Source organism: Lingula anatina, chromosome 4, assembly GCF_051362555.1.
Source record: "Lingula anatina isolate TDL-2025a chromosome 4, LinAna3.0, whole genome shotgun sequence".
Taxonomy (NCBI): domain Eukaryota; kingdom Metazoa; phylum Brachiopoda; class Lingulata; order Lingulida; family Lingulidae; genus Lingula; species Lingula anatina.
In genome coordinates, this window is record NC_141770.1 from 16,753,650 (window position 1) to 16,778,265 (window position 24,616).

Below are 24,616 nucleotides of genomic sequence, written 5' to 3' on the forward strand. Positions count from 1 at the left end.
CAAAAGTCAATTGTCTCATTCTTTTTATTATTATTATTTTTTTTTTTATTTTAATTTTTGCAGTGGCAAACTTTTATGCTTCATGAACTGCTTCAATTGTCATTTCACTTTGGAAGGATTTTGGGTAAAAAAGTCCGTGCTGCCAAAACATGGACATGAAACATGAAATACTGTAAATATTGTCGCGGATACATGGACTTGTTGTCAGCTGACTGTATACCCCCTTGTAGCTGAATTCATCTATAGTCTTATATCATTGCAATACATCTCTAATATGATGTAAAAGTCAGCTAACTGTAATTATTACATGTATAGGAAAATATATTTAATGTAAGATGAGAAACCATATGATAAACAGTTTTTGTGCCATAATGTTTTTGTTTTGTTTGGTGTTTTTTGTTTGGAATGTCAAATTATGATGGATTGTTGATGTGAAAAACTTATTTGGAATTTACAGATTTTAGATAGCAAAGATATCACTTTAGATCATGATAGAAATCTTGTCTTTCAGTTCTTAAAACTGTTTGTATTTGCCCCTCAGTCGAACATATTTATGATACTTTTGACAATTTATTTGGAAATTTTTTCAGAGCATGTTTGAACCTTGTGTTTTGGAAGTCAATATTTGTAAAAATTGTGTATTAAATTTAATAACTTGTTAATTTTATGGTTCAAAGTAATAAATTATATATGTTTATGTGTAACATTCTGGCATTCTTGAAAGGTCAGTTATATTGATGGTTTGGTGTGCAAACAGTGTTCATTAGGTGAAGCACATGGAAAGTTGTAAATATAGATCCAGGATTAAAGGATCTGGATGTGTATGACTTGTGCAGGGATGAGATTTTTCCAACTTTCGAGGGGATTTCCAACTTTTTGGGTGCTGTTGATGCTTACAACAGTTTGAGATTTTTCTGTTTATCAGCAGAATTCTGACTTTTTGGGAGCCAAAGGGTCTTGTCCCTGCTTATGGGACTTACGTGACAAAAGTCACTTTTTAGTTAGGTGAAGAACTGAAAACTGCAGTGCTGTGAAAAGAAGGCATTTTCAATTAATAACTTGCACAGAGTTTATTTTTGCAGAAGTTGATATTTGGCATTTTTTTAAACTGCAAATACTCAGGCTATGCTTGCCTCCTATTTTTTTTCTAAAGCCAAGTTAACAGCCTTTTTCCCTAATTTCCAGTATGTCATTTTCGATCTCGACAATGATACACGTATTAGTTACAATAGCCTTTTACATATTATGCTTGAATAGATTAAAACTTGCACATAAAAATTGAAGTTCTTTATATTATTTTGTATAACTGAAGGCTTTTGGTGTATGTAGGGGGTGTGGTGCACATTTTGTCATATGTTATTTTGCAAGAATACAGTGAAAAGTACAGCGTGGCATGAAATTACTAGAGAAGTGAAGTTTGCATTAGAAAGCTTATAATAATTTAATACTTTTTGGCAAAGGTTAAGATAAATAAATCTTGTTACAGCTACAAATGTTATTTGGTTGCTTTGAAAAATGTGTTTGTCGATTTTGTGCAACAACAAGCACTACCACTAGCCATATTACACGTCTGTATGCTTGAGTCGTCACAACTAAACTGATGAACTCCACAGCTTAGAGATACTACTGAGCATGCGTCAAGGTGTCAGAATGTCTCCGAGCGCAGCCGAGAATTAATTACAGCTTTGGAAGTAACTGGCTCGCGCTGCCAGTTATTACGCCGTGGGGTATTCGGGGCACAGACCGTGTTCACAAGATACTGCCAATAGATTTTTAGATTTTTAGAAAATACATTTTTTATGTGAACGAACCCTTAATGCATTGCCTAATATTGTATTGCAGAATGGCTGCAGGTTCAAAATCCTTAGGAACCATTTTCCATGCTGGCTGTAATATTTGTCCGTAACCCAAGTGTAAATCAACAAAATCTGATATTAACTTGCTGATATGTCCCCAAGAAAGATTAAATCATTCAGAAAAGGCAGACCTGTGTCTACACAGTTTATAATATTAAGAATCATGTGGCTTTTAACTGCTATATATGTGCCAACTTTTTAAGAAAAGAGTCCTTGTTTTCTGACTGCATTATGTTCAGGGTAAGCAATTTTGGGATGTTAAAAAAGTAACTGTTATCAAATATTGTGGATAGGGAACCATTAGGTGTTATTTATAGCTGCAGCACCTCTGGAATAAGTCTTTGTCAGTTCTGTGGGGAATTATGGTGACAATACTGGCACCACTCAAACATGTACATTTGTGTAACACCCTTTTCAGTAATGGCAGTGTTTGGTAAGTATCATTTTACATTTTTGACTTATTTAAATTATATAGTTCAGAAAAATATGTTCTTTTCTATTGTTTGGGAATACATACCTGAAGTCTGTTTTCCTAATTAAAAAAAAGTCAGTTTTTCAAAAAGAAGATATGGTGGTTTTGATAATTTAGTTCAGTAGTTCCCAAAATTGTTCAAATTAAATTAAAAAAAAAAAAAAAAGATTTTCAACATAATCCTTTGAGTCACAGTCATTATCAATTGATATTTAAAACAAGACCCTTTAGCAACAACCAGTTTATTTGCTGACTAGGTCATTTGATCATTGATAGGAAGTTGACTTTCCCATTAGTTGTTCTGTGTGATGGAAATATCCATAGACTACTAGCATTTGTATTTTCCTTTATTCCATAAAGAAACATTGTGCCACTGAGTGTTATCGGTTTGCTAAGTTTTACAGAACTGTTTGGGCTTCGCATAAATTGTTTGCAGTGCTTTTTAATTTTTCAGGCTGTACAGTAGCAACTTTGGTAATTATAAGACTGCAGTCAGTAAGACATGACCAGACATCTAAGAAAAGGACTATAAGTACCTGTATGTCTGTATGATACTATCAGACATACTAGGCATCATATAACTTTAACGTGAGAAGGTTCATTAATCAAATGACAAAGCCTGGATAACAGAATTCCAAGTCTGCTGAAAATAGCCTGAATAATGGAACGAGATGTAAGCAATTCTTTTTTGTCTTATGACATTTTTAATTGAATTAAAATATTTCTTAAGATCATGGTTTGGATCACACAAATCTTTCTTTTTTCTGAGAGATTGAAGAAATATGGAATAAGAAAATATTTTATAAAAGGCTGTGTACTTGCATTGGTGAAAAATGAAGTGAAATTTGGTGTATAAAGTGCCTTGAATTTTTTTTTTTATAGTTGTCAATATTAAAAATTGTAATGCATTGAGGAATGGAAAGAAAAAACAATATAAGTCCCTTTTCTACACGGTTCTGGATTCCTTAGAAATGTTTTGTCAAGTGCCTCCTCGTCGATAGCATTATTAAACATTTCAAGCACTTAAAGAAGGCAGAGTTGAACAATGAATACAAATCAGCATCTTCGGCACTACCAGTATTTTGTCAAGTGCATTGAATAAAAACAAATATAAGTATTTACAAAAAGACCCTGTGTATACCCACAAACTTTCTCAAGTGCACTTTTCTTCCATCTCGTGGAGCCACATTGAGTGCATGACTGAAAATCACTTTGGAATATTAATATTTAGTCTAAGATTTAAATAGATTGTGTGAAAGTGTATGAAGCATTTTCAGCATTGTCCGTGGCATTATCTCTATTTACTTATGTTCTCAGCTGTTAGTATGCGGCTGATTTAAACCTTAACAACTGCGACGGAAGGGTTTTGTTATGGAAGACATGCTGGAAAGTTTACTGCCATAAAAGTGAGAACAGGATTGGGTGGAAGTGATACTGCGGGATAAGGAAAGGTAAGGTGTAGCACGGAGGATGTTTTATCTGGATTAGTGTGTGGATTTTTTATTTTTGTGTGTGTCTGTGTTTGTGTCACTGTGCATGTTTGACAGTGAATTCTTAAAGTGAAATTGATTGAAATATGAATAATATTTAAATCATTTATACAGTTAACCTTATCTATATAACATAATATTGAAAACATTTTAAATTATTTGCAATTAAAATCATTTAGGCTCTTTTTAGTATTCACAATTTTTCTGAATAGTAATGAATTTAATGAGTGGTTGATCTGCAGTGCAATTGCATCTGATCAATTTTCACACCAGCTCTGTTATTTTAATTAACTGCGAAGAATAGGAAATTGAAACGATCTTCGTATAGACACAAATTTTCAAAATCTGTTTCTGAATGAAGTATTTGTCAATAGATGTGTATAAAGACTGATAGCATTATTCATCAACATCAACCATTACAGCAATCTGAGACCCAGTTTATCTCAAACTGTAATTGTAATTAGAGAATTCACACAAAGCCTGCACTCCATGGCCAGGACATTGTTTGTATGAAAAATTGATTTATCTCAGATATCTCAGTTTCCTATCACCCATTAAGATCAGAGGCAATATCCAGTGTCATAAATTACAAAGCCCTCTTTATAACGGTAGCTACATCAGCCGTAATCTCCCTATTCTAATATTGAGAAAAAAAAGAATGCTTTAATTGTCAAGATTTACCAGTGTTCATGAATATTTTATTTTAGAATTATAGAAAAGCTAAGCTGGTGTGAACCACTGATCTAAAACAGTTGTTGAATTCAGCAACAATATTTACTCGTATGAACAATATATCATCTAGGCAGTAATAAGGAAGTCCCTGTGATGGAGTAGCTGTCGTGTGCAGCAATACTGATTTAGCAGTTGTGAAAATGAAATAAATTATGGAAGAGTTTGTGGTTGCTGGGCACTTTTTATTGTGGAAAAAAAAAATACTTTTTATTAACCTGGATATAAGCTGCATCTCACTGAAGCCATAAAACTGTTTGCATTTGGGTAATCAAGTTGTTTGAATCTGAAAATCTGTGTTTATGGTTTTTTAGATTAGCGAAAATATAATTCTTTTTTTTTTTATTTTCAGACAGTTTTAAAGTGACCAGCGTGTAATAATCATGGAGGTGATTTACAGTGCAAGTAGTTGGATCTACATCTAGCTGAAGCCTTTCTACTGGTCTTTTTAAAAACGGGTTTATCAAATATGGAAGAAGAAGAAGAATATAACAATCAGCCGGAAAAAGAAATATCAGTTACCTGCTCGACACCACCTTTTGACACAAAGTATAACCATCGAGTTCCTGAGGGTGGACACCTTGAAGAGAGTTTAGTAAATGAAAGGACAGAAAAAAGAGACCCAGAGGAAGGGGATGATGACAGTTCATTTTCATTTGAGGACAAAGTGAATACTCGGTCTGTGCATGACAACCAAAATGACAGTGAAAAGATAAAAGATGTTAGGAACAGAATGGGAAATGAGTGTAGGGATAGCATGGATGGTGATTATACTGCTGATGAAGATGAGGATTGGGAAGGTGATGAAGATGTTCATAAACAGAATGATAAAGATGACAATGAATTAAGTCAAACAGCCATAAGTAATGAACAAATTTCTGCCCAGGATCCAGTTACACAAGTGCAGGAGGAGGGATGTGCAGCAAATATTCCTAGCAACGGTAGCCTTTATCTCAATGACAGTACTGATGGTGCTTGCCTTAGTAACCATGACATGTTGCCTAGCAATGGTGACAATGAAGAATTTTACATGGAAAGTGAAAGTGAACATATAATTCCTCACCAACAAACTGAACAGTTCATTTCTCAGGATAGAAATGAAATTATTTCAGAATCATCAGTGGAAAACAAAGAGGAAAAATATGAAACAGAGCTCTCTAGTTGCCATGACAACCAAAAGAAAATTTCCACCATGCAACAAAATACTGAAATTTCAACCTCAGGCAATTTTCACAGCATCCACGAAAATCACCATGACAATCAAAGCCAGGTTAGCCATGAAAATTACCATGACAACCAAAGTAAGCCATGTCCAGATGAAAGGGATGATGCATGGATCTCAGGATCTGAACCTGCAAAATCATTTGACTGTTCTGAAACTTTGCATGAAGAATATTTTGAACTACCTGATAAGAGTAGAGGCACTAAAATGACCCGAATTGACCAACTGGCATCACCAGAAAGGACCGGCTGTTCACATGATCACCACGGCAGTAAACTGCCCAACATGGAGTTGCTAAAAGAGAAGAGAAAAAAGAGAAAGGCAAGAAAGCAACTTCTTAAGCAGACTGAAGAATGCCCAGAAATTTGCCAACAAGTGGATGATGTATCTGAAATCAGAAAAAATGAGGACAATTTGAAATTACCAGCTGGAGGAAATGAAATAGAAAATAGTAAGATACCTGATGCAAATTTTGAGTGTGTAACCCTTCCAGAAAATGATGTCAATCAATCTGTGACAGTGATTACAACAACAGAATCAACAGTTGCAATTCCACCAATTGCAGTAACAACATCAACAGCAACAGCAATAACTACAACACTTAATAGTGCTCAACCTGCTGCTGTAATCAAGGAAAAAATTGACGTGTTTGCTTATCTCCCCAGTTTACGAGTGCGTAAACCCGTGGATCTACCTCCGGAGGTCCTGGAGGATCCCCTGAAGGATATCTTGCTCACAATATTTGACAAGGCCGATTTGAATAGTAATGGGAGCTTGAATGCTGCCGAATTAGAGGAGGTAAGTATACAATTACCATAATTTCAATTCAAACACCTATTATTTTGATAATTAATTTTATGATGAATTTCATATTTCAAACATTGATTCAGTATTTTGAGATATATTTTTTATCCCTTTTCAACATTTTTTAACTTCTTACCTGAAAGAAATTAATATCTGAATTTAAACCAACCTCTGTTAGTACATTATAAATTTTCAAATTCAATAATTTGGGACTTACAAACAAAATATTGTTAGGGATATACAATTTGCTTTATAGGACAAAAAATTACTGCTTTCAATAATTTTACATATAATCTGTTGTTCAAACTAAACACTTTTTGCATGTTAAGTTGATTGTGATAATCTTACGATGAAGATAAAATTTGTTTGCAGTGACTGGAATGCTGATGTATTAATTCGACAGAAATATTAAAAGAATACTTTTATTTATTCAATTTGAGCTTTCCATTATTGATTTAAGTAAAGTTCAATTCAATTTTTATTTCCAAGTATTTTCAGCTGAAAGTCCCTGACTTATTTGTTTTGAGACTAAATGCTATGAAAGGCATCAAAAGAGATGGTGAATGAAAAAATTATTTAATGCCTATATGTTTTTTTTTGTGCTGTTAGCTGTTGAAATCTCCTACCTTAGACATAGATATAAAGTGGGATGATGTAAAGAAGATGACAAGATCACTGGACAGTAAAAAGGTTATGTAATAAAATATGCAATAAAATGATTGCTGCTGTTGTTGTATACATATTTATTATTAACTTTCCCATATTTGATATATATATATAAGATAAAATGTGGATGTAAGAAGATGCAATATATATATATATAATAATTTATGTAGGCAGTCAGTTTGATTATTCAATGCCTAAACTGAAAAATTGTTGAATGGATTAAGTAACTCCTGCAACTTGTCTTTAATAATGCAGAATTTTTCTCCTTTTTTTTTAGAAGTTCGTATAATTTTAAAGTTCATATCAATTTGTGGCTATTTCAGGAAGGAAACGTCACATTTGAAGATTTCAGACCACTGGCAGTGGAAGCTATGAAAGTGATCTATGGACGGGACCAGCAAGTGAAGGTGAGAGGTGAACATTGTGATAGGTGTGACGTGGTTGAACACTGCTATTATGGTTTCAATTGTGTTGGATAATGAAGTGAAGTATTGGAATTTAAAGTGAAGTGTTGTTTAGAGTACAAATTTATTCAAGGAATGAAGGAAAGGTTGCATGAAAACATGTCATGCTATAAAAATATTTTATGTGCTTAGCTTTTGAAAATGAAATTTAAGATCAAGCACAGAGTTACATAATGTACCAGTATACTGTTGGGGAGGATTATTGTTTCTAATATAATAAGAAAGTTACATGTACTAGTACTTTGAACACAAATGTTTTTATTAGTTTAATCAGTTTAACAATTTAAGATATTGAAAAAAAAAAGGAAAATATTTTAGAAAAATATTCAGAATTTAATTATATTATTAGATACCAGAAGATGTAAATATGATCAAAATATTTATTTATTTTATTCTGCAATCTTTATTTACCTCCAGAGCCATTGGGTTGAGCTGGACCTGGGAGAACACACCCTGTATTTCAACAGAGTTACAGGAGAAGCCAGGTAATACATGTACCACCCAGATTTCACACCATTTATGAACTTTTAATTAATAAGCAGGCCTCTATGCTTATTGTATTTTCATTAGACTTTCATATTTCAAAATAAGTCTACAGGGATTTATTTTTAAAAATAAAAGTTTTGTAAAATTTTGATTTGATTTGATTTGAAACATCCTAACTGATAATAGATATTAGTTTCCCTTAAACTCAATCACTCTGGATAAAACATCTGTGTGTGCGTGTGTGTGTGTGTGTGTGTGTGTGTGTGTGTGTGTGTGTGTGTGTTTGTTTGTGTGTGTGTGTTAACCTAATAGACTTTATTACATCACACATAACAATAACCATTCTGCATTCTTCGCTACAGCTATATTATCCCTGAGGACTATGTACTGGACCTGCACTTTGCAGATGACCTGTTTGCTGATGCTGTACGTGCTGCCCTGGCCAGAGTGGACAGAAGACATACTGGTCAAGTTGGAGCGAAGGATTTCTTCACTGTAAGTATTACAGTCTACTGTGCTGTATTGTGGATTAAAAGTGTGTTAGGTAAAATTTGACATAAATTAATTGTGTTAACAATTTTCTGCATTTTAATCAGTGGGTATTTTTTAAAGCATTTTTCTTTTCAAAATGGTTTAATGTCATTAAAAATAAGCAAACTTTTTATCTTTGATTTTTTTCCATTTTTTACTCACAGGTGCTACGCTCCATTGCATTCAGTCTCAGACTTACTGATGAAGATCTCAAGGAAATTACAAAGATTTTTGGGTGAGTTTATAATACTTTGTTTTTAAATTACACAATGCCACACACAATATGATGTTATTTAACACAGTGATCTGAACATAAATTAAAAATTAAAATTATATACTGATATTTAGACTAGATTCAATATTTTTATTCAACCCGCCCTTATAAAAATTCCCTGTATGAATTAGCAAAGGATTTCCTATAGGTTCCTATAGAAATTCCTATAAGATTTCCTATAGGACCCTATAGGAATTTTTGTAATGGTCTGAACATAAATTAAAAATCAAAATCATATACTGATATTTAAACCAGATTCATTATTTTTCATTCAACCCGGCCTTATAAAAATTCCCTATATGAATTAGCATAGGATTTCCTATAGGTTCCTATAGAAATTCCTATAAGATTTCCTATAGGATCCTATAGGAAATTTTCGTAAGGGGATACACCTAACACATCACACCAGCACACTGTCTCACCTAACACAATGTCACACCAAGCTCAATACCACATCTAACAAACTGTAATTATATAACAATGCAATTACCAGCACACTGTCACACCAAATACAATGTCATACCAACCATATGATTTCAATTTTTTGTAAAACCTAATATCTTTGAATGACCTTTTTTTATCTCTTAATTATATCACAGTGACAATAATTTATATCAACAGTTGACACTTTTGATACCTACTCTACATGCAAAATAATTTTTGTTTCAGGTTTTCACCAAATCATTCTTAACTGATTATCTTAAATTTTGTTTATTAATTTTTTCTAGCTCAAAGCGAGTCAGAGTCAGTCATGAAGAGTTTATTCCTGTTGCTAAACAACTGATCTGTATGATCTATCGAGCCCGTGAAGAAGGAGCGGTGAGTTCTTTGGTGTTCTTCTTCAGTCATAACCTTCAACATTAATTGAGCTTGACATATTCAACAGACTACTGATTTTTATTTGTTTTTCACAGTTTTTCTTTCATTAATAGTATGATTTACAATAACCAATTTTTAAAAGAAATAATTGTAGGTAGCCCTGCAGTTATCATGTAAGCTAGATTACATCAGTTGTTCTGCATTGAGAAGAATACCTAAGTTGCCTTACCATACAGTTTTGTTTTAGTAGAGTGACTCTTACTATTATGGTACGTTGTACATTATTTAGTAGGAGACTATGCAAAGGCACTTGAGTTACTCTATTAGATTAATTAGTAGGTGGCACAACAGAGGGATTAGGTTTTTTTGTCTAAGGTGAGCTATTCATAATCAGATGAGCTGCTTAGATGAATCCTACTGAGATAGGTCAAACCTCAATGGAAACCCAACTTTGGTCTGTTTGAGGACTATTTGGGTGTGTGCTGTGTTATTTATTAGTCAACGTTATGAAGGTAGATATGTATACACTGTTTAAAGTGCACTAGATGACATGGATGATTTATAGAAGGGTAAAATCAGCACAGGAAGTGTTTTTATAGGGTTTTCTTATTCTTGGCTTATGTTATTATGAATATCCAAGTGTTCCTTTTATCCATTTTAATGCCAGATATTGAACTGCGCACTGTCAGTATATTGTCTTGATGAAATGATATAAACTGGAAGACACTCATAAAAATATAAAAATGATTTTATCATAATTTATGTTGTGCATTTTTGCACTTAAATCTGCCTATGTTTTTATATGTTCATTTCATATTATTTTACAGCTGTGATGCAATAAAATTTACACTATAATTTGCAGTAAACACTTCTGACACCCATTCATTTGCTTTTTAACACAGATAAAAAGCTTTGATGCATGTATAACACAGTAACTAAACATTTGGACAATGGGGTATAAAAAGAGATAATTCTAAACTGAATTTTTTTTCCAAAAAAAAAAAAAAAAAAGTTGAGATCAATTAAAAAAGTTAGTTGCAAGTCTGGCAATTGTAGTATTTTATAGAGACTGCATGTAGCATGAGGATGTTGGATGATCAGCTCTTGACTAATGGACTTCAAACAACTGCTTCAGAATTACTTTTATCATATTTACTTCGGTTTGAATCTGTTACCAGACAGACAAACCCCGGGTATTTCACTGATAGAAATGCTCATATTTACTTCAAATGAAACGAACTGAGACCATTTTTGCAGCCAGTTTGTCAAAAATATTGTTGAGCCATTGATTTTTCATGTCTGTTGGATAATTCTCTCCCTGGAGAGTTACACAAATGTGTTTGATAATGCAGGGGCTTTGTCGTATTGCAATCGAATACAAACTTGGCATTTTTGGCTGATATTGTAAGCAGTGACATCTTAAAGGACTGTTTCATCTACTAAATCATGGTGGTTAAGTGAGGCTTCCTTCAATCCAAAACTCTAGATTTACACATTTTGACATTCATAACACTTTTGATTACGGTTAACAAATAAAGCTACTGAAAAGAAAAATTACTTCAAGATTAAAATACCATCTAAACACATTTTAAAGGTCTCAGTCTTCAAGCTGCCCTCCCCCTCTGTGATACCAATTGGTTGACTTTTTATCCTTGAAAAAACTAAACTGACAATAAGTTTTAGACCAGAAAAGAGCAGATGCATTTGAATGTATTTACTCACAAAAGTATCAGTGCCCTCCAAAAAGCTCCAAAAAGAACATCATTCTCTCAAGATTGGCTGGCAGTGAACAGTGAGAGAAATGTGGAGACATTCAGTAGGATAGCAGACAGTCAAGTTCTAAAAGAAGAATAGCACCTAAACAGTAAGTGGAAGTGACTAAGAAACAAAATTGGGAAGCTGCCACTTTGAAGTGTGGTGTATAATTAATAGGTGATCTACATAAAGATGATCTTATTGCCTTTTAGAAAAATAACTACTGGCTAAGCATTTTTTTCTAGAAATAATGCTGACAATATAATTTTGATTTGATACATTAGTTTATTTCTTTAAGAAGAAATGAAGGGATGTATGAGTTTGTTTAACTTTGACGTGCATTAATAGTCATAAATCCAAAGTATATTTAACTGTTCTTGCATGAATGTTGTTCAGAATAATGTACCTGGACCTAGGCTACTTGAACTTTACTAATTTGTTTATTTATTTATTTATTATTTGCAAACTTCAAGTACAATTAGTTTCATGAAAAAAAAAGTGAACAATGCTTGCTACCTTAAAAAATTCTCTAATCTTCAAGACCAGTCCCCTAGGAGAAACAATCTAACAGAGTACATATGTTTATCCCCTCAGGGACAACATGCTGCCCAAACAATTAAATACATCATTTTCCAGTTGACTGGGCTATGCATCAGAACTCATGCAGTTAAAAGTTCATTCTTAACTAAGATCTAATATACGTTTATTAGATCTTAGTTCTTATCAAGTTGTACATATAAGTTTCTGAGATTTAGAAGACAAAATACATGTGACAATTATGTTATTTCAAAATATTTTTTGGCTTAGTCAATACTTCTATCAAGTAGAATGTTTGTGGAAAGTTACTGTGTCACCTTGAATCAGTAAAAAAGATAATAATATATTAAGCCTACTACCTGATCATAAGTTAAGTTAGAGGATAAGTAACAAAAAGGAAAATATGAAGAAAAACCATATACCTATAAGGGATATTTTTCTGCTTTTTTCCATGTGATACAACCATTGAAAATTAAAAGATAAAGCATGTGGGAAGCAGATGTACTTTAATTCCATATTGACATGTCTGGTGATTTCTTTAAGGTTTCGACTGATCTACATTGTATAACTAATCATATCTGAATTGCACACTGGATGATTACTAACCAGAAAAAAGACCATTAACCTCTTAAGTGAAGCAAAGGAAGACAAAAATATGACAGCTATTTCTTTTTCTGCTGTCAAACAAGAAAGAGAGGACAACTAGATGCTGGTACAATCAACTTGATATTAACCCATTTGTGTAAACACAGATTCACTTCAATAGGATAAACTTGGCTCTGTCAACAAAACCAGATAATATATTTTCGTATCAGTTTTCTCTTGATTGCAAGTCAATTAGTGGATTGGCATTTACTTAACTGAGTGCAGCTTGCTGTTTTGGTTTTGGACAATAAGTTTGTCACAATGATGAACTGTTGGAGACGTCAGAGATGTCAGTGACATGTGGGAGATGGGTCATTGCGCCAAGCATTTTAACTTATAACCATGAGAAGGACATCTGGAAGGAAAAACTTCATATTAATTTTCTGAAACAGATATTTTTACAGATTTTTTAAAAACCAGCATTATATGTTGATGTACTAGTATTGTACATGTAAGTTGATTGATTATGAATGATGAACACAAATTGTTTTTTAAGACTGGCACCGAAAAACATTGAAGGTATTGAATTGTTTTTAAGTGCAAAAATAAGAAAATTTAAGAGCAGGAACTTAGAGAAACTTATGAATTGCAGTTAATGTGAAGACAATAATAGCTGTTGGAGAAATGTTTTTTCTCTCTTCTAGAATGACTGGTGCATGATGTCCAGCCCGAGAGCAGGAAGTTTTTGGTTCAACAAGAAAACTGGACAGGCCAAGAAAACACCCCCTGCCCATGTTATACGTGCTCAACAACAACAGCTTGAAGAGAGGTAAGAGAGTGTGTGTGTGTGTGTGTGAGTGTGTGTGTGCATGCATGTGTTGGTGTACTTGTGTGTGACATTATACATGCTCAACCACAGCAGCTAGAAGAAACTCTAGCAAGAGAGAGAGAGTGTGTGTGTGTGTGTGTGTGTGTGCACGCGCGCGCATGTGTTTGTGTGTGTGTTTCTTTGTAAGCAGTAATTACCAAATGTAAGTAATTTTAAATAGTTGAAGGTTACCAATGAAAACATTCAGAAGCCAGGGAAACTGTGTACACAGATAAGAGATTCATCATCTAAAAATATGTAGGAATGGTGAAAAAGTTGACATCTCAATGACATCAGCAAACAGGGCTGTCAAAAAGTGCTTGTCCCTTGAGCAGCGAGAGTGGACAGTTTATTGATCTTTGCCTTTTAGGTGCGCCTTCAACACTACAGAATTTTAGCTAAGTAAACAACCTAGAATTATTTAAAACTCAGTTTTACAGCAATGAGGTATTATATTATTATCAGAATATATTTAAAGAAGCATAATTTACTGCATTTAGTTTTATATTAAACTTGGGAGGAAAAGATACTTCAATTTGGGATTAGTTCAAGATTTATGGACAACAGTGCAGGTACATGGTCACACATTTTCAAACTTTGTTGAGGATATCTTGAGGACCTTATAGTCAATTGCGTCAACAGGGCATAAAGTGACAGTAAATGGCCAACTCTTTGTACAGCTTCACGGGATTATACTGAGTATTTACGGGGATCAAAGAGAGATCAAGTGGCATTGCATGGCCCTGTCAACAGAGCACTTCACCCAGTATAGGACGCTGACTTTTCCTGGGTAACCTGACACAGTGGAGAGATATGTTTACCAGAGAGGCTGAACCCTGGGGTGGGGAGGGAGGGGTGGGTGTGGTTTACCAGAGAGGCTGAACCCTGGGGTGGGGAGGGAGGGGTGGGTGTGGTTTACCAGAGAGGCTGAACCCTGGGGTGGGGGGGGAGGGGTGGGTGTGGTTTACCAGAGAGGCTGAACCCTGGGGTGGGGAGGGAGGGGTGGGTGTGGTTTACCAGAGAGGCTGAACCCTGGGGTGGGGAAGGAGGGGTGGTTGTGGTTTACCAGAGAGGCTGAACCCAAGAATAATAATTAAGGGAGGAAGGGAGGGGTCATGGTTGGATCCAGAGCTATTTTTTGACAGTCTTCCAAATGATCTTTGTTGATCCATCCTCCATTTTTGACCGTCTTCCAACAGAAAAAATTAGATAATCGTAAACTTGAAAATCTGACCATCTTCTGGAAGACCCAGAAGACTGCCTCAATCGGCCAGTAGGGGTGGAACTTGTAATCATAGGTCAGAGTGGGGCTCAGTACAAAAAAATTTAGAAGATCTCAACATGTTTAATTTCAATACTGTATTTTGTAATGAAAAAATAAAATATATATAAATATTGTTTACAAACTCACTTTAATATAGTTTGCTTTTATTAGACCAAAAAAGTCTGAAAATGATAAAAATGTCTAAAAGGTCAACCTAGATCTATATCAATTCTACATTATTTACAAAGGGGCAATGCAGAGGACCTAGCTCAAAGTGGTGTGTCCCCCCTGGCATGAAAGTGTTCATTGGCCGATTAAAAAGCTTAGTTGCTCGGTATTACGAGGTCACATTCAACAGGGAAAGTCAAACATACACATTTGTTACTGAGGGTGCTAAGATGAATAGCGTTTAGGACATTTAATATTGAAACGATATTTTTATTGACCTAAAACTTAAGGATCAAGACTTGTGACCAGGGAATTTAGAAGAATGGACATGGCTGTTTGAAAAAAAAATTAGTAGAAAGGGATTTTTTATAACACTTCATCTTCAAGCAATGGTGAACTTCTGGTGGAATTTGTATTTTGCTGAACAAGTCATCAGGCACACTGGATTGAAATTATGAAGATGCAAGATTATTTTACTACAAATTGAAAATATTAATTGAATGATGACAGTGAAATTGTTGAGGAAGAGGGAATGTATCTGAACCTTGATGACTCTCACTAATAAGGACACACACAATAGGGCCTGCACGAGTACATGCAAAGGCAGATAAATGCAGTTTTATTGAATAAATGGTAATATGTCTCAACATAGAACTAGTCTACGTGACATTGTACGACTGTCCCCAAGAGGTGGTGGGTCAGTCCACACTGGGGTCAGTGGAACAGTCAGTAAATGGAATATTAATGGCAGAAGGACAACATCTTTGACCAATACTGTCCAGAAGATTATAAACAAAAAGAGGGAGGAAGAAAGGTGATATTTTATCAATTATTGTAAAATTTCAGCAGCTCTGTTTCAAATTATTTGCTATAAAAACTTAACTTTTTTTTTATAATTTCCATCAGCAGATGGTAAGGACCAAATGTTTGATGGAGGACTATTACACATTGCATTCTGAAACCTTTATGGAAAATTTTTGCTTCACAAGTGCAAATGTCCCTATTTTCAGTTATTGAATGATCCGAAAAAAAAAAAAAAAAAAAAAGGCATGTTACATTTGTGTTAATAAAATTTGGGTGTTTTGACTGACTGTTTTAATTGAACTTAACAGTATGTGAAATTTGATTTAATTTAGAAAAATCATAATCATTGATTGTGATTTTGTTTTCATCTAGCCCTGTCTTAAGGAGGAAAACTATTTGAAAATGTGAAGCTGGCAGTGAAAAATAATTATTTTCCAAAATTGCCTCTGCTGTTAACATCTCTCTTTTTGTTTGTTACATGTAAACCAGTGGTATGGAAAGATGAAGACAAAATTTTGTGGGTTTCAAACAGTTTTAGGATAAAAAAATATGACGAAATTAAAAGAGTAGAATAATGCCAGTAATTAGCATGAAATTTTAAATAGCATGTGGTTTGTTTTCTTTTGTCACTATCACTGTCACTATCATCATTCTCTACCTGTACAGCATACATTTTCATTTCAGCTTCATATAAAAATCTAGTGTTCGTTTTATATGCTGTTGCACTGTCAGAAATGTTCATAGCATTTCTGTACACATGGATACATTTTTTATTTATAAATATTTTCGATAACGTGTGTGTGTGTACTCAATTGAAATGCCACAATAATGATTCAAAATAGTTATTATATTTTAATAATTCTAAATATGTTCATTAGCTACAGATGCATGCCTTTATTAAAATGAGAGAGCACATATAAAGTACAAAATTAAGTATTTGTTTAATTTCAGGGAGTTGAATACTTGCAGTGTCAATATACATCAGAACCGCTGTTTAATCAGATAATTACTAATTGATTAATTTATGTTTTACAGAGAAAAAGAGAGACAGTTTCTTGCTGCCAAACTAGAGGAACTAAAAGAATTTACAGAAAAATATGAAAAGGAGAAGAAGGACAGAGAGGTAAGGGTTTCAATTTCATATTAAATTTTTTCATATTGGGTGGATATAAAAATATGTCACATTTTTATTTTATTTTATTTTCTCTAACTTTATCCTCTACAATTTAATTTTACCAGATATTAATACGCCTTGAAGTTTTTTATGACACAAAAATTCAGACTCAGTTGCTTAATATATAAAATCTATGAAGCAGTCGATACAAGAATGACAGTAAAAAAGTGTCAAAAAATGCACAATGAAAATCAATCCTTCAGTAGACCTTTTATAGGTAAAAACACAGGGTTGTGATACCAAGTCTAAGTTGAGAATACTACAGTATACTATAGTTAGCAACACTGCACAGTGCAGTGTGCTAGTTGTGACGAGCACAATCTCAACTCACAACAATGTCAACTACACCATCGCTGTTAAAATAATAAACACCAAAAGAAAACAAAGAAATTCACCTGCAACATTTATTTGTAGCATTTTGCACACTTGAATAAGTTTTGACAAACAAACATGGGTCATGTTTTCCTTTTGGTTCAGATAAACCAAAAATAACAAACTAGGTTTATTCACAAAGTGAGCATAATTGTTCTCTATTCAAAGGTAAAGTTTTCTATGCATATTATGCCATTTCCATCCAAACTGAACAGAATGTGAACTGAAAAAAAAAAATATCGTAAAGTCTTCTACAATTTTTAGGACAACAACAATTGTTTGCTATTGTGCCACATCATAAATATTTACAAACTACGGACGTGTAGTAAAAGACTACTTTTCTCCTGCAACAACAAATGCTCATTTTTTCTCTGTGGCCTGAGAGCAACATTTTCGAAGACTGTAAACCAACCACCTGTTTGACAAAAGATAACATCTGCTCCACTATGTGTATGAGGTGTCAGACCTGACGTAGGTGAGTTAGGCACAATAGTTGTATTAAATTTTGATTTGCTGGTTTCAAGTAGTATGAGTATATATGGAAACCCAAGTAGGTTAAAAGATTTACAGAGATGAGAAAAGGGTTTAGACGAATTCTTTAATGAAAAATAATCATTTTGAATTAGATAAATTAAACATCCCAGACATTTACTAAAGTGTGCTCTGAAATTCAAAAAGGATTTAATGAGTTTAAAATTTATAAAGAAAGGAAAAATCATTACTAAGTGAAAAGTCTTACCTGTACATAATCCTACAGTAAAAATAATTCTTACTTAAATAATATGATTAGCTTTGCATGAAAACAAATTATGCTTACTGTGCTTTAGTGTTATGGTGACGCTAATTGCTCCACATTTATATGCAGGTGACTCCATCATTATGGGTGAATCAATGGATTTAGTTCAAGTCAGATTTTTATGAATGTATACAAAGCTGGTCATTATGTAAAATAAGATTGAACTGGATTAGTACTGTGTTGTTAAGTTACAGGGAGGTGTGTAGCAAGGAAGTGTGTTGTAAATAATGCTGAAAAGGTTACTGTATGCCCTTTGAGGAGATTGTTATTGAGAGTTGATTTTGAATTTAATAAGAAAACTGGTTAAGGTTTCAAGAGAAGTGATTATTGAGAGTTGATTCTGAAGTTGATGTGAAAACGGTGGAAAAGTTTTGTGACACAGAGATGCATGTTTCAAGTTGGCAAAAATGGAACTGAAAAGCCATACAATGGATATTTTAGCTGATTTGTGCTGATTTGGTTTGTTTTATTTGAACTAATTGAAATGGATAGTGGTGAATTTTATATTCAGGTGAGTGTTTTTTTTTTAAATTGCGATTGACTCCCCATTTTCTCTCTCTCTCTGAACACGCTCTTCGCCATACAGTATATTGCCCTAAAATACTTAAAGTCAAAGGCTTAATGATCCACTATTTCATCCCAGCAGTTGCTACAGTTATACATAAGGTACTGTATATTAAATGCTTGGAGTATTAATATATAACCTAAGACTTAATGGGATTTCAAGAGCTTGATGAGTGTAGCTGATTGAAATTGAATTTTTGCTGAAATTTTCACTGGAGAACCAATTGTTGAAAGAAAGCTGTGACAGTCAAATAGGGGGTATGCCACCAAACTTATATTCTTTACAAACCAATATTTACTCAGACAATATATACTTCTGAGCCCAAAGATCTCCATCTTGATATATCAGTCTGTGCCTTCCGCCTGTTGTGTGCACTCCCGGTTTCCAAAGATCATGTTTCCATCAACGCAAATATTATAGATTGTCTAGAATTAGCACATTTTACCAGCAATACACCTTGTGTAAATTTACCCAACTTTTAGCTAGTTCTCCATTAGAAATTCAGCCAACTGAGTGCCATATACAAGTGGAGACAAAAACACTGATTGCTCTTCAAACAAAAAGGATATTTGCGGATTTTGTGAATGTAGTGTAAATTGTAAGGACATGGGGAGAACTATGTGACTGTAGTCTAGATGCAGTATTTAAATTTTACTAATAGCTAGGAAAAGATTTACTTTTGAATCTGTAATCAAACAAAGAGTACCTGTGCACTTTTACCTTGGAGTCCTGTTTGTTTTGTCCAGAAAGGGGACTGTGACATTTGCTGAAAGGAACTACATCAGTTCTATAAACACTTAGAAACAGGTGGATTTCTTGAAGTAAAGCAGCATCTCTGGACTCCGCCTTTGTTCTTTTATTTGTTCCTCAAGCAAGAGTAAATGCACCAAGAACTACAGAAAAGTTTTATTAAAAAAAATCTGCAAGTGGTTCCCTATCAAGATACTTGCACTGCAGTAAGGGTTGAACCACATAACATATACAAAATATTTGATGATAAAGGAAAATCAGTGGCAGGGCTAAACACTGGAGAGTTTAGTTTATGGTGAGTGCTTGATTTAATTTTAGCTTTTCATTTAACAAAATGTAATCAACTAAAATGGAATTTATTTATTAAAAAAAGTGATTTACAAAGTTAAAAAAAAAAAGACATTTAAATATGTTTTTTAGCCAAATAAAATAATTTTCAACATTTAAAGAAATTAGTGTACTTAGTTACTTTGAAACTTCTTACCCATGAGAGCTCCAGTGTATACAGTATAACAGTACTGTAGAAGCGCATGGAGAACATATTGTAAACAAAAGTCAGAAAAATCAAAATATTGAACATGAACGCTTTTGTGATCTTGATAAGGCACATTAGATACACATTATGGTGTCAATAGAGCACATTTATCAAGGGAATTAAATTTTCTGTTTGTAATCCTTCTTTAACCTGGATTGGCTAGCATCATAACTTGTGTATTAGTGGGTGGCACTTTACAGATGAATTGACAAATGATTGCATTGTTTGAAATACTTGAAGAAAAAAAGGTAGATTGTTTAAATTGCCCATGTATAGGACTTCAGTCTTATCACATGATCTGACATTTGATGGAACTGAAAAATTTTGATTTAAATTTAGATTTATTGTAAGAATAACCTGGAATCATTAACACATCTGTTGTAATATCCAGTAACAGCCTTTTTATGTACAGACACAGATGTGTCTGTACATATTGCCATCACCTGCGTCTGTCGTCGCCGATGCCGATGCCGATGCCGATGGCAATGCCGTCGCCGTGCACTTTCACTGTAAACACGATAAGTGGAACACAGTTTTATTTTTTGGTTTTATATTTACAGAGCTGATGAATATTCATAAAACGCAGGTCAAGTTCGAAAATCAGCATGATCGGGCCATTATTGTAGAAGTTATGCTGTTTTATCACTTTTCAGCATATATGCAACCCTGTAAACACATTTTAAGGAAAACCGTTAGGCCTGTTGTCATGAAACTCACAAGAGTAATCAATCTTACTAAAACGCAGATCAAGTTCGAAAATTGGCATGATCGGGCCACTATTTTACTAGTTATGCTGTTTTTTCCTTTTTTTCAGCATATGTGCAACACTGTAAACACAATATAAGAAAAACCGATAGGCCAATTGCCATTAAACTCACAGGAGTGGTCAATCTTACTAAAATGCAGGTCGAGTTCGAAAATCAGCATAATCGGGCCATTATTTTAGAAGTTATGATGTTTTTTCACATTTCCTCAGATTCAATTCTTAGGCATGTTAACAGTCTTATTATTTTACTAATAAGATACATAAAAGTGTTTGTTTGACATTTCCTGCATCTTTACAACATTGTTAGTTGATTATGTAAAAATGATGGTAAACTTAATATCGTGTATTGTGTAATAAAGTGTCAAAAATGGAAATAAACTCATATCATTGCAGTTTGTCAGATTCAATCATTCACTATGTTCAGAATCTCAGAATGGAGGAAATTGGACATTTAACACTATTCTATTGATATTTTTCCCATCTCATCAATTATCTTAGTTGATCATATAAAAATTGCAGTAAACTGTTCATTTTGTTTTATGTTAAAAAAGTGTTAAAAATGGAAATAAACCCATGTCAGATCAGTGCTGTCTTGTTTCACATTTCCTCAGATTCAATTCTTAGGCATGTTAACAGTCTCATTGTTTAACTAATAAGACATGTAAAAGTGTTTGGTTGACATTTTCTGCATCTTTACAACATTATTAGTTGATTATGTAAAACTGATGGTAAACTTGTTATCGTGTATTGTGTAATAAAGTTTCAAAAATGGAAACAAACTCATATCATTGCTGTTTGTCAGATTCAATCATTCACTATGTTCAGAATCTCAGAATGGAGGAAATTGGACATTTAACACTGTTGTATTGATATTTTTCCCATCTCATCAATTTTCTTAGTTGATCGTATAAAAATGGCAGTATCCTGTTAATTTTGTTTTATGTTTAAAAAATTGTTAAAAATGAAAAAAAAAAAACATTTCAGAACAGTGCTGTCTTGTTTACATTTTGGCATTTTCAAGTTGTGACTTTGAAGTTCCATGGGCCTGAAGACCTTTGCTAGTCACATTTTCTGAATATCCATGATGCTAATATTTTATTATTAAAAATTGATGGTCATTATGCTGTTAAACATTATGTAATATTGCATCAAAATTTGAAAAAAATCTATTTTGGACACTGCTCCCATGATGAGCATTTAAGAAAAACCATGTCACTTACTGTTCTCAAACAGTACAGTAAATATGTACAGATGTGTCTGTACATATTGCCATCACCTGCATCTATCGTCGCCGTCACTGTCACTGGTGCCGTGCACTTTCATTGTAAACACGATAAGTGGAAGTCAATTTTACTTTTTGGCTGTATATTTACAGAGCTGATGAATATTCATAAAATGCAGGTCAAATTCGAAAATCAGCATGATCGAGCCATTATTGTAGAAGTTATGCTGTTTTTTCACTTTTCAGCATATATGCAACACTGTAAACACATTTCAAGGAAAACCGATAGGCCTGTTGTCATGAAACTCACAGGAGTAATCGATCTTACTAAAACGCAGATCAAGTTTGAAAATCGGCATGATCGGGCCACTATTTTAGTAGTTATGCTGTTTTTTCATTTTTCAGCATATATGCAACACTGTAAACACAATATAAGAAAAACAGATGGGCCAATTGTCATGAAAGTCACAGGAGGGGTCAATTTTACTAAAATGCAGGTTAAGTTCGTAAATCAGCATAATCGTGCCATTATTTTAGAAGGTGTGCTGTTTTTTCACATTTCCTCAGATTCAGTTCTTAGGCATGTTAACAGTCTCATTATTAAACTAATAAGATACGTAAAAGTGTTTGTTTGACATTTCCTGCATCTTTACAACATTGTTAGTTGATCATGTAAAAATGATGGTAAACTTTTTATCGTGTATTGTGTAATAAAGTGTCAAAAATGGAAATAAACTCATATCATTGCAGTTTGTCAGATTCAATCCACTATGTTCAGAATCTCAGAATGGAGGAAATTGGACATTTAACACTGTTCTATTGATATTTTTCCAATATCATTAATTTTCTTAGTTGATCATATAAAAATGGCAGTAAACTGTTCATTTTGTTTTATGTTAAAAAAGTGTTAAAAATGGAAATAAACCCATTTCAGAACAGTGCTGTCTTGTTAAAATTTGATGTTGAATTTGCAGTTTAACATTATGTACTTTTGCATCAGAATTGGCAGTAGCCTATTTTGTGCATAGTTATTTCCTGCTTTTTGTCTGTACATTTGACAGCTTTGCTGCCTTGTTAAAAATTAATTTCATCACTGTATCAGTGAATGACAATGGTTTATAATGTCATTGTAGTTCAGCGAAAGAGACGAGGACAGTGAATGAAAATATTTTTTTCATTTTTGTCAATGTAAGTGACTATCATTTATCGTATAGTGTGCTTTTGTAATTAAAAAAGATCAGATTCTGTAATGTATTTTGTAAAAAGAAATAATTACGTAGCCTAATGGATTGGTACACACAGTTTTAAAAGTTAGCAAACATCAGCTCTGAAAACCAGCTTTTTATATCATACACCTTGCATTAAAAATCAAAACATGCAGTCTCCTAAATTCTTTAAGAAAATTGCTCAATGGCACAATCCCACACACAAGTGTCTGCGTCATTAATATAGTCTGTGGTGGATGGACTAACAGTAATCTTATTGACAAAGTCATGGCATTCCTTCAGGGTTTGCTGGGTTCTTATTGTACTCACAAACACTACCAGAAAGAGTGGCCAGAAATTTGATGAGTTACATTTGTAAATGGATCAAACCCCGAGCCATGCAGTTGTTAGGCTCTGTCCTATTAACTTGATTTTTTTTAAACTTGGCTATGATTATATTTGTGTCTAAAGAAAACCATTGCTTGATTAATTTCATCTATCTAACTCATCACTTACTTTGAGGAATATATTTTTCAATTTTTTTTAAACTATTGTTAGATTGAATAATTTTTGAAAATGATAAAAAGTATGTAAGTTTATAAAGTAACATTTACCTATTATTGGCTATGCTACAGAAATTATTGGAATGTCAAATAATTGAATAAAATAAATAAAAGAAAAATCTTTTAACTTTCCCTTAATTGCCAGACTATAAGCTACAGTAACCAAAAGAAAAAAAAAACTTAAGAATGGCCCCCAAAGTTCTGCAGCATGCCACTTGCCGGACATCTGAGTTTGTGACACAGATTACCACCATGGTGATAATGTTGGTTTATCTCCTGGCCAGCCAACAGACTGGTGATATCATTGCAAGCTCTGTGTATATTAAATTCAGATTGACATTATCTTGTCATTCTGTGGGACTTCTTGTCATTCCATGTCAAAGACTTGTCCATTATGTAACGGTTCATGTTTTGACCCATGTGTGTCTATGATAATCAATGACAGATCAAGAGATGGGCGCAGTGACTCACTGCCCCCCCCCCTCCCCAACTTTGGAAGCACCCCCTTCTTACTTGGAAGAAATAAGTATTCAGACAACAGTTAGCAATAGTGTATGGTATTTTTTTCTGTGGTGCATACTCAAAATAATAAGTGAAGGAGAGAAAGACATAAGTAATTGTCTTTGTACCCCATAAGCTAAAAATGATAAAAATCAAGAAATAGAAAATTTTATAAGATATGGTGGGGAAGTTATCAAGAGGATGTATGAGGTTTATCTTGTAATAGACAGTGAAGAGTAATGAACAGCAGCAAACTTATGTGAATATCTGACCTACAATTTTTTTATATTGATGTTGCTATCTTTTGGCATATATATTTTTTTCCTGCCCTGTACTCTCGTTCTTTTATATGCCATTATTATTTACCTATTAT

General features: G+C 33.4%; 1 protein-coding gene across 1 annotated transcript in view; it reads left to right on the forward strand.

Moving 5' to 3' along the window:
- The first annotated feature begins 105 nt into the window (after positions 1-105).
- The window catches only part of LOC106177984 (uncharacterized), a 35,137-nt gene continuing 10,626 nt past the window's right edge, over positions 106-24,616 (forward strand). The window contains exons 1-12 of the mRNA XM_087011604.1: positions 106-2,289; positions 2,783-3,001; positions 3,646-3,779; positions 4,900-6,567; positions 7,183-7,263; positions 7,563-7,646; positions 8,121-8,188; positions 8,552-8,684; positions 8,885-8,955; positions 9,723-9,813; positions 13,395-13,519; positions 16,830-16,917. Of these exons, the coding sequence (XP_086867730.1) occupies positions 5,017-6,567; positions 7,183-7,263; positions 7,563-7,646; positions 8,121-8,188; positions 8,552-8,684; positions 8,885-8,955; positions 9,723-9,813; positions 13,395-13,519; positions 16,830-16,917 (2,292 nt within the window). The 5' untranslated portion in view covers positions 106-2,289; positions 2,783-3,001; positions 3,646-3,779; positions 4,900-5,016. The remainder of the gene's footprint in view (positions 2,290-2,782; positions 3,002-3,645; positions 3,780-4,899; positions 6,568-7,182; positions 7,264-7,562; positions 7,647-8,120; positions 8,189-8,551; positions 8,685-8,884; positions 8,956-9,722; positions 9,814-13,394; positions 13,520-16,829; positions 16,918-24,616) is intronic.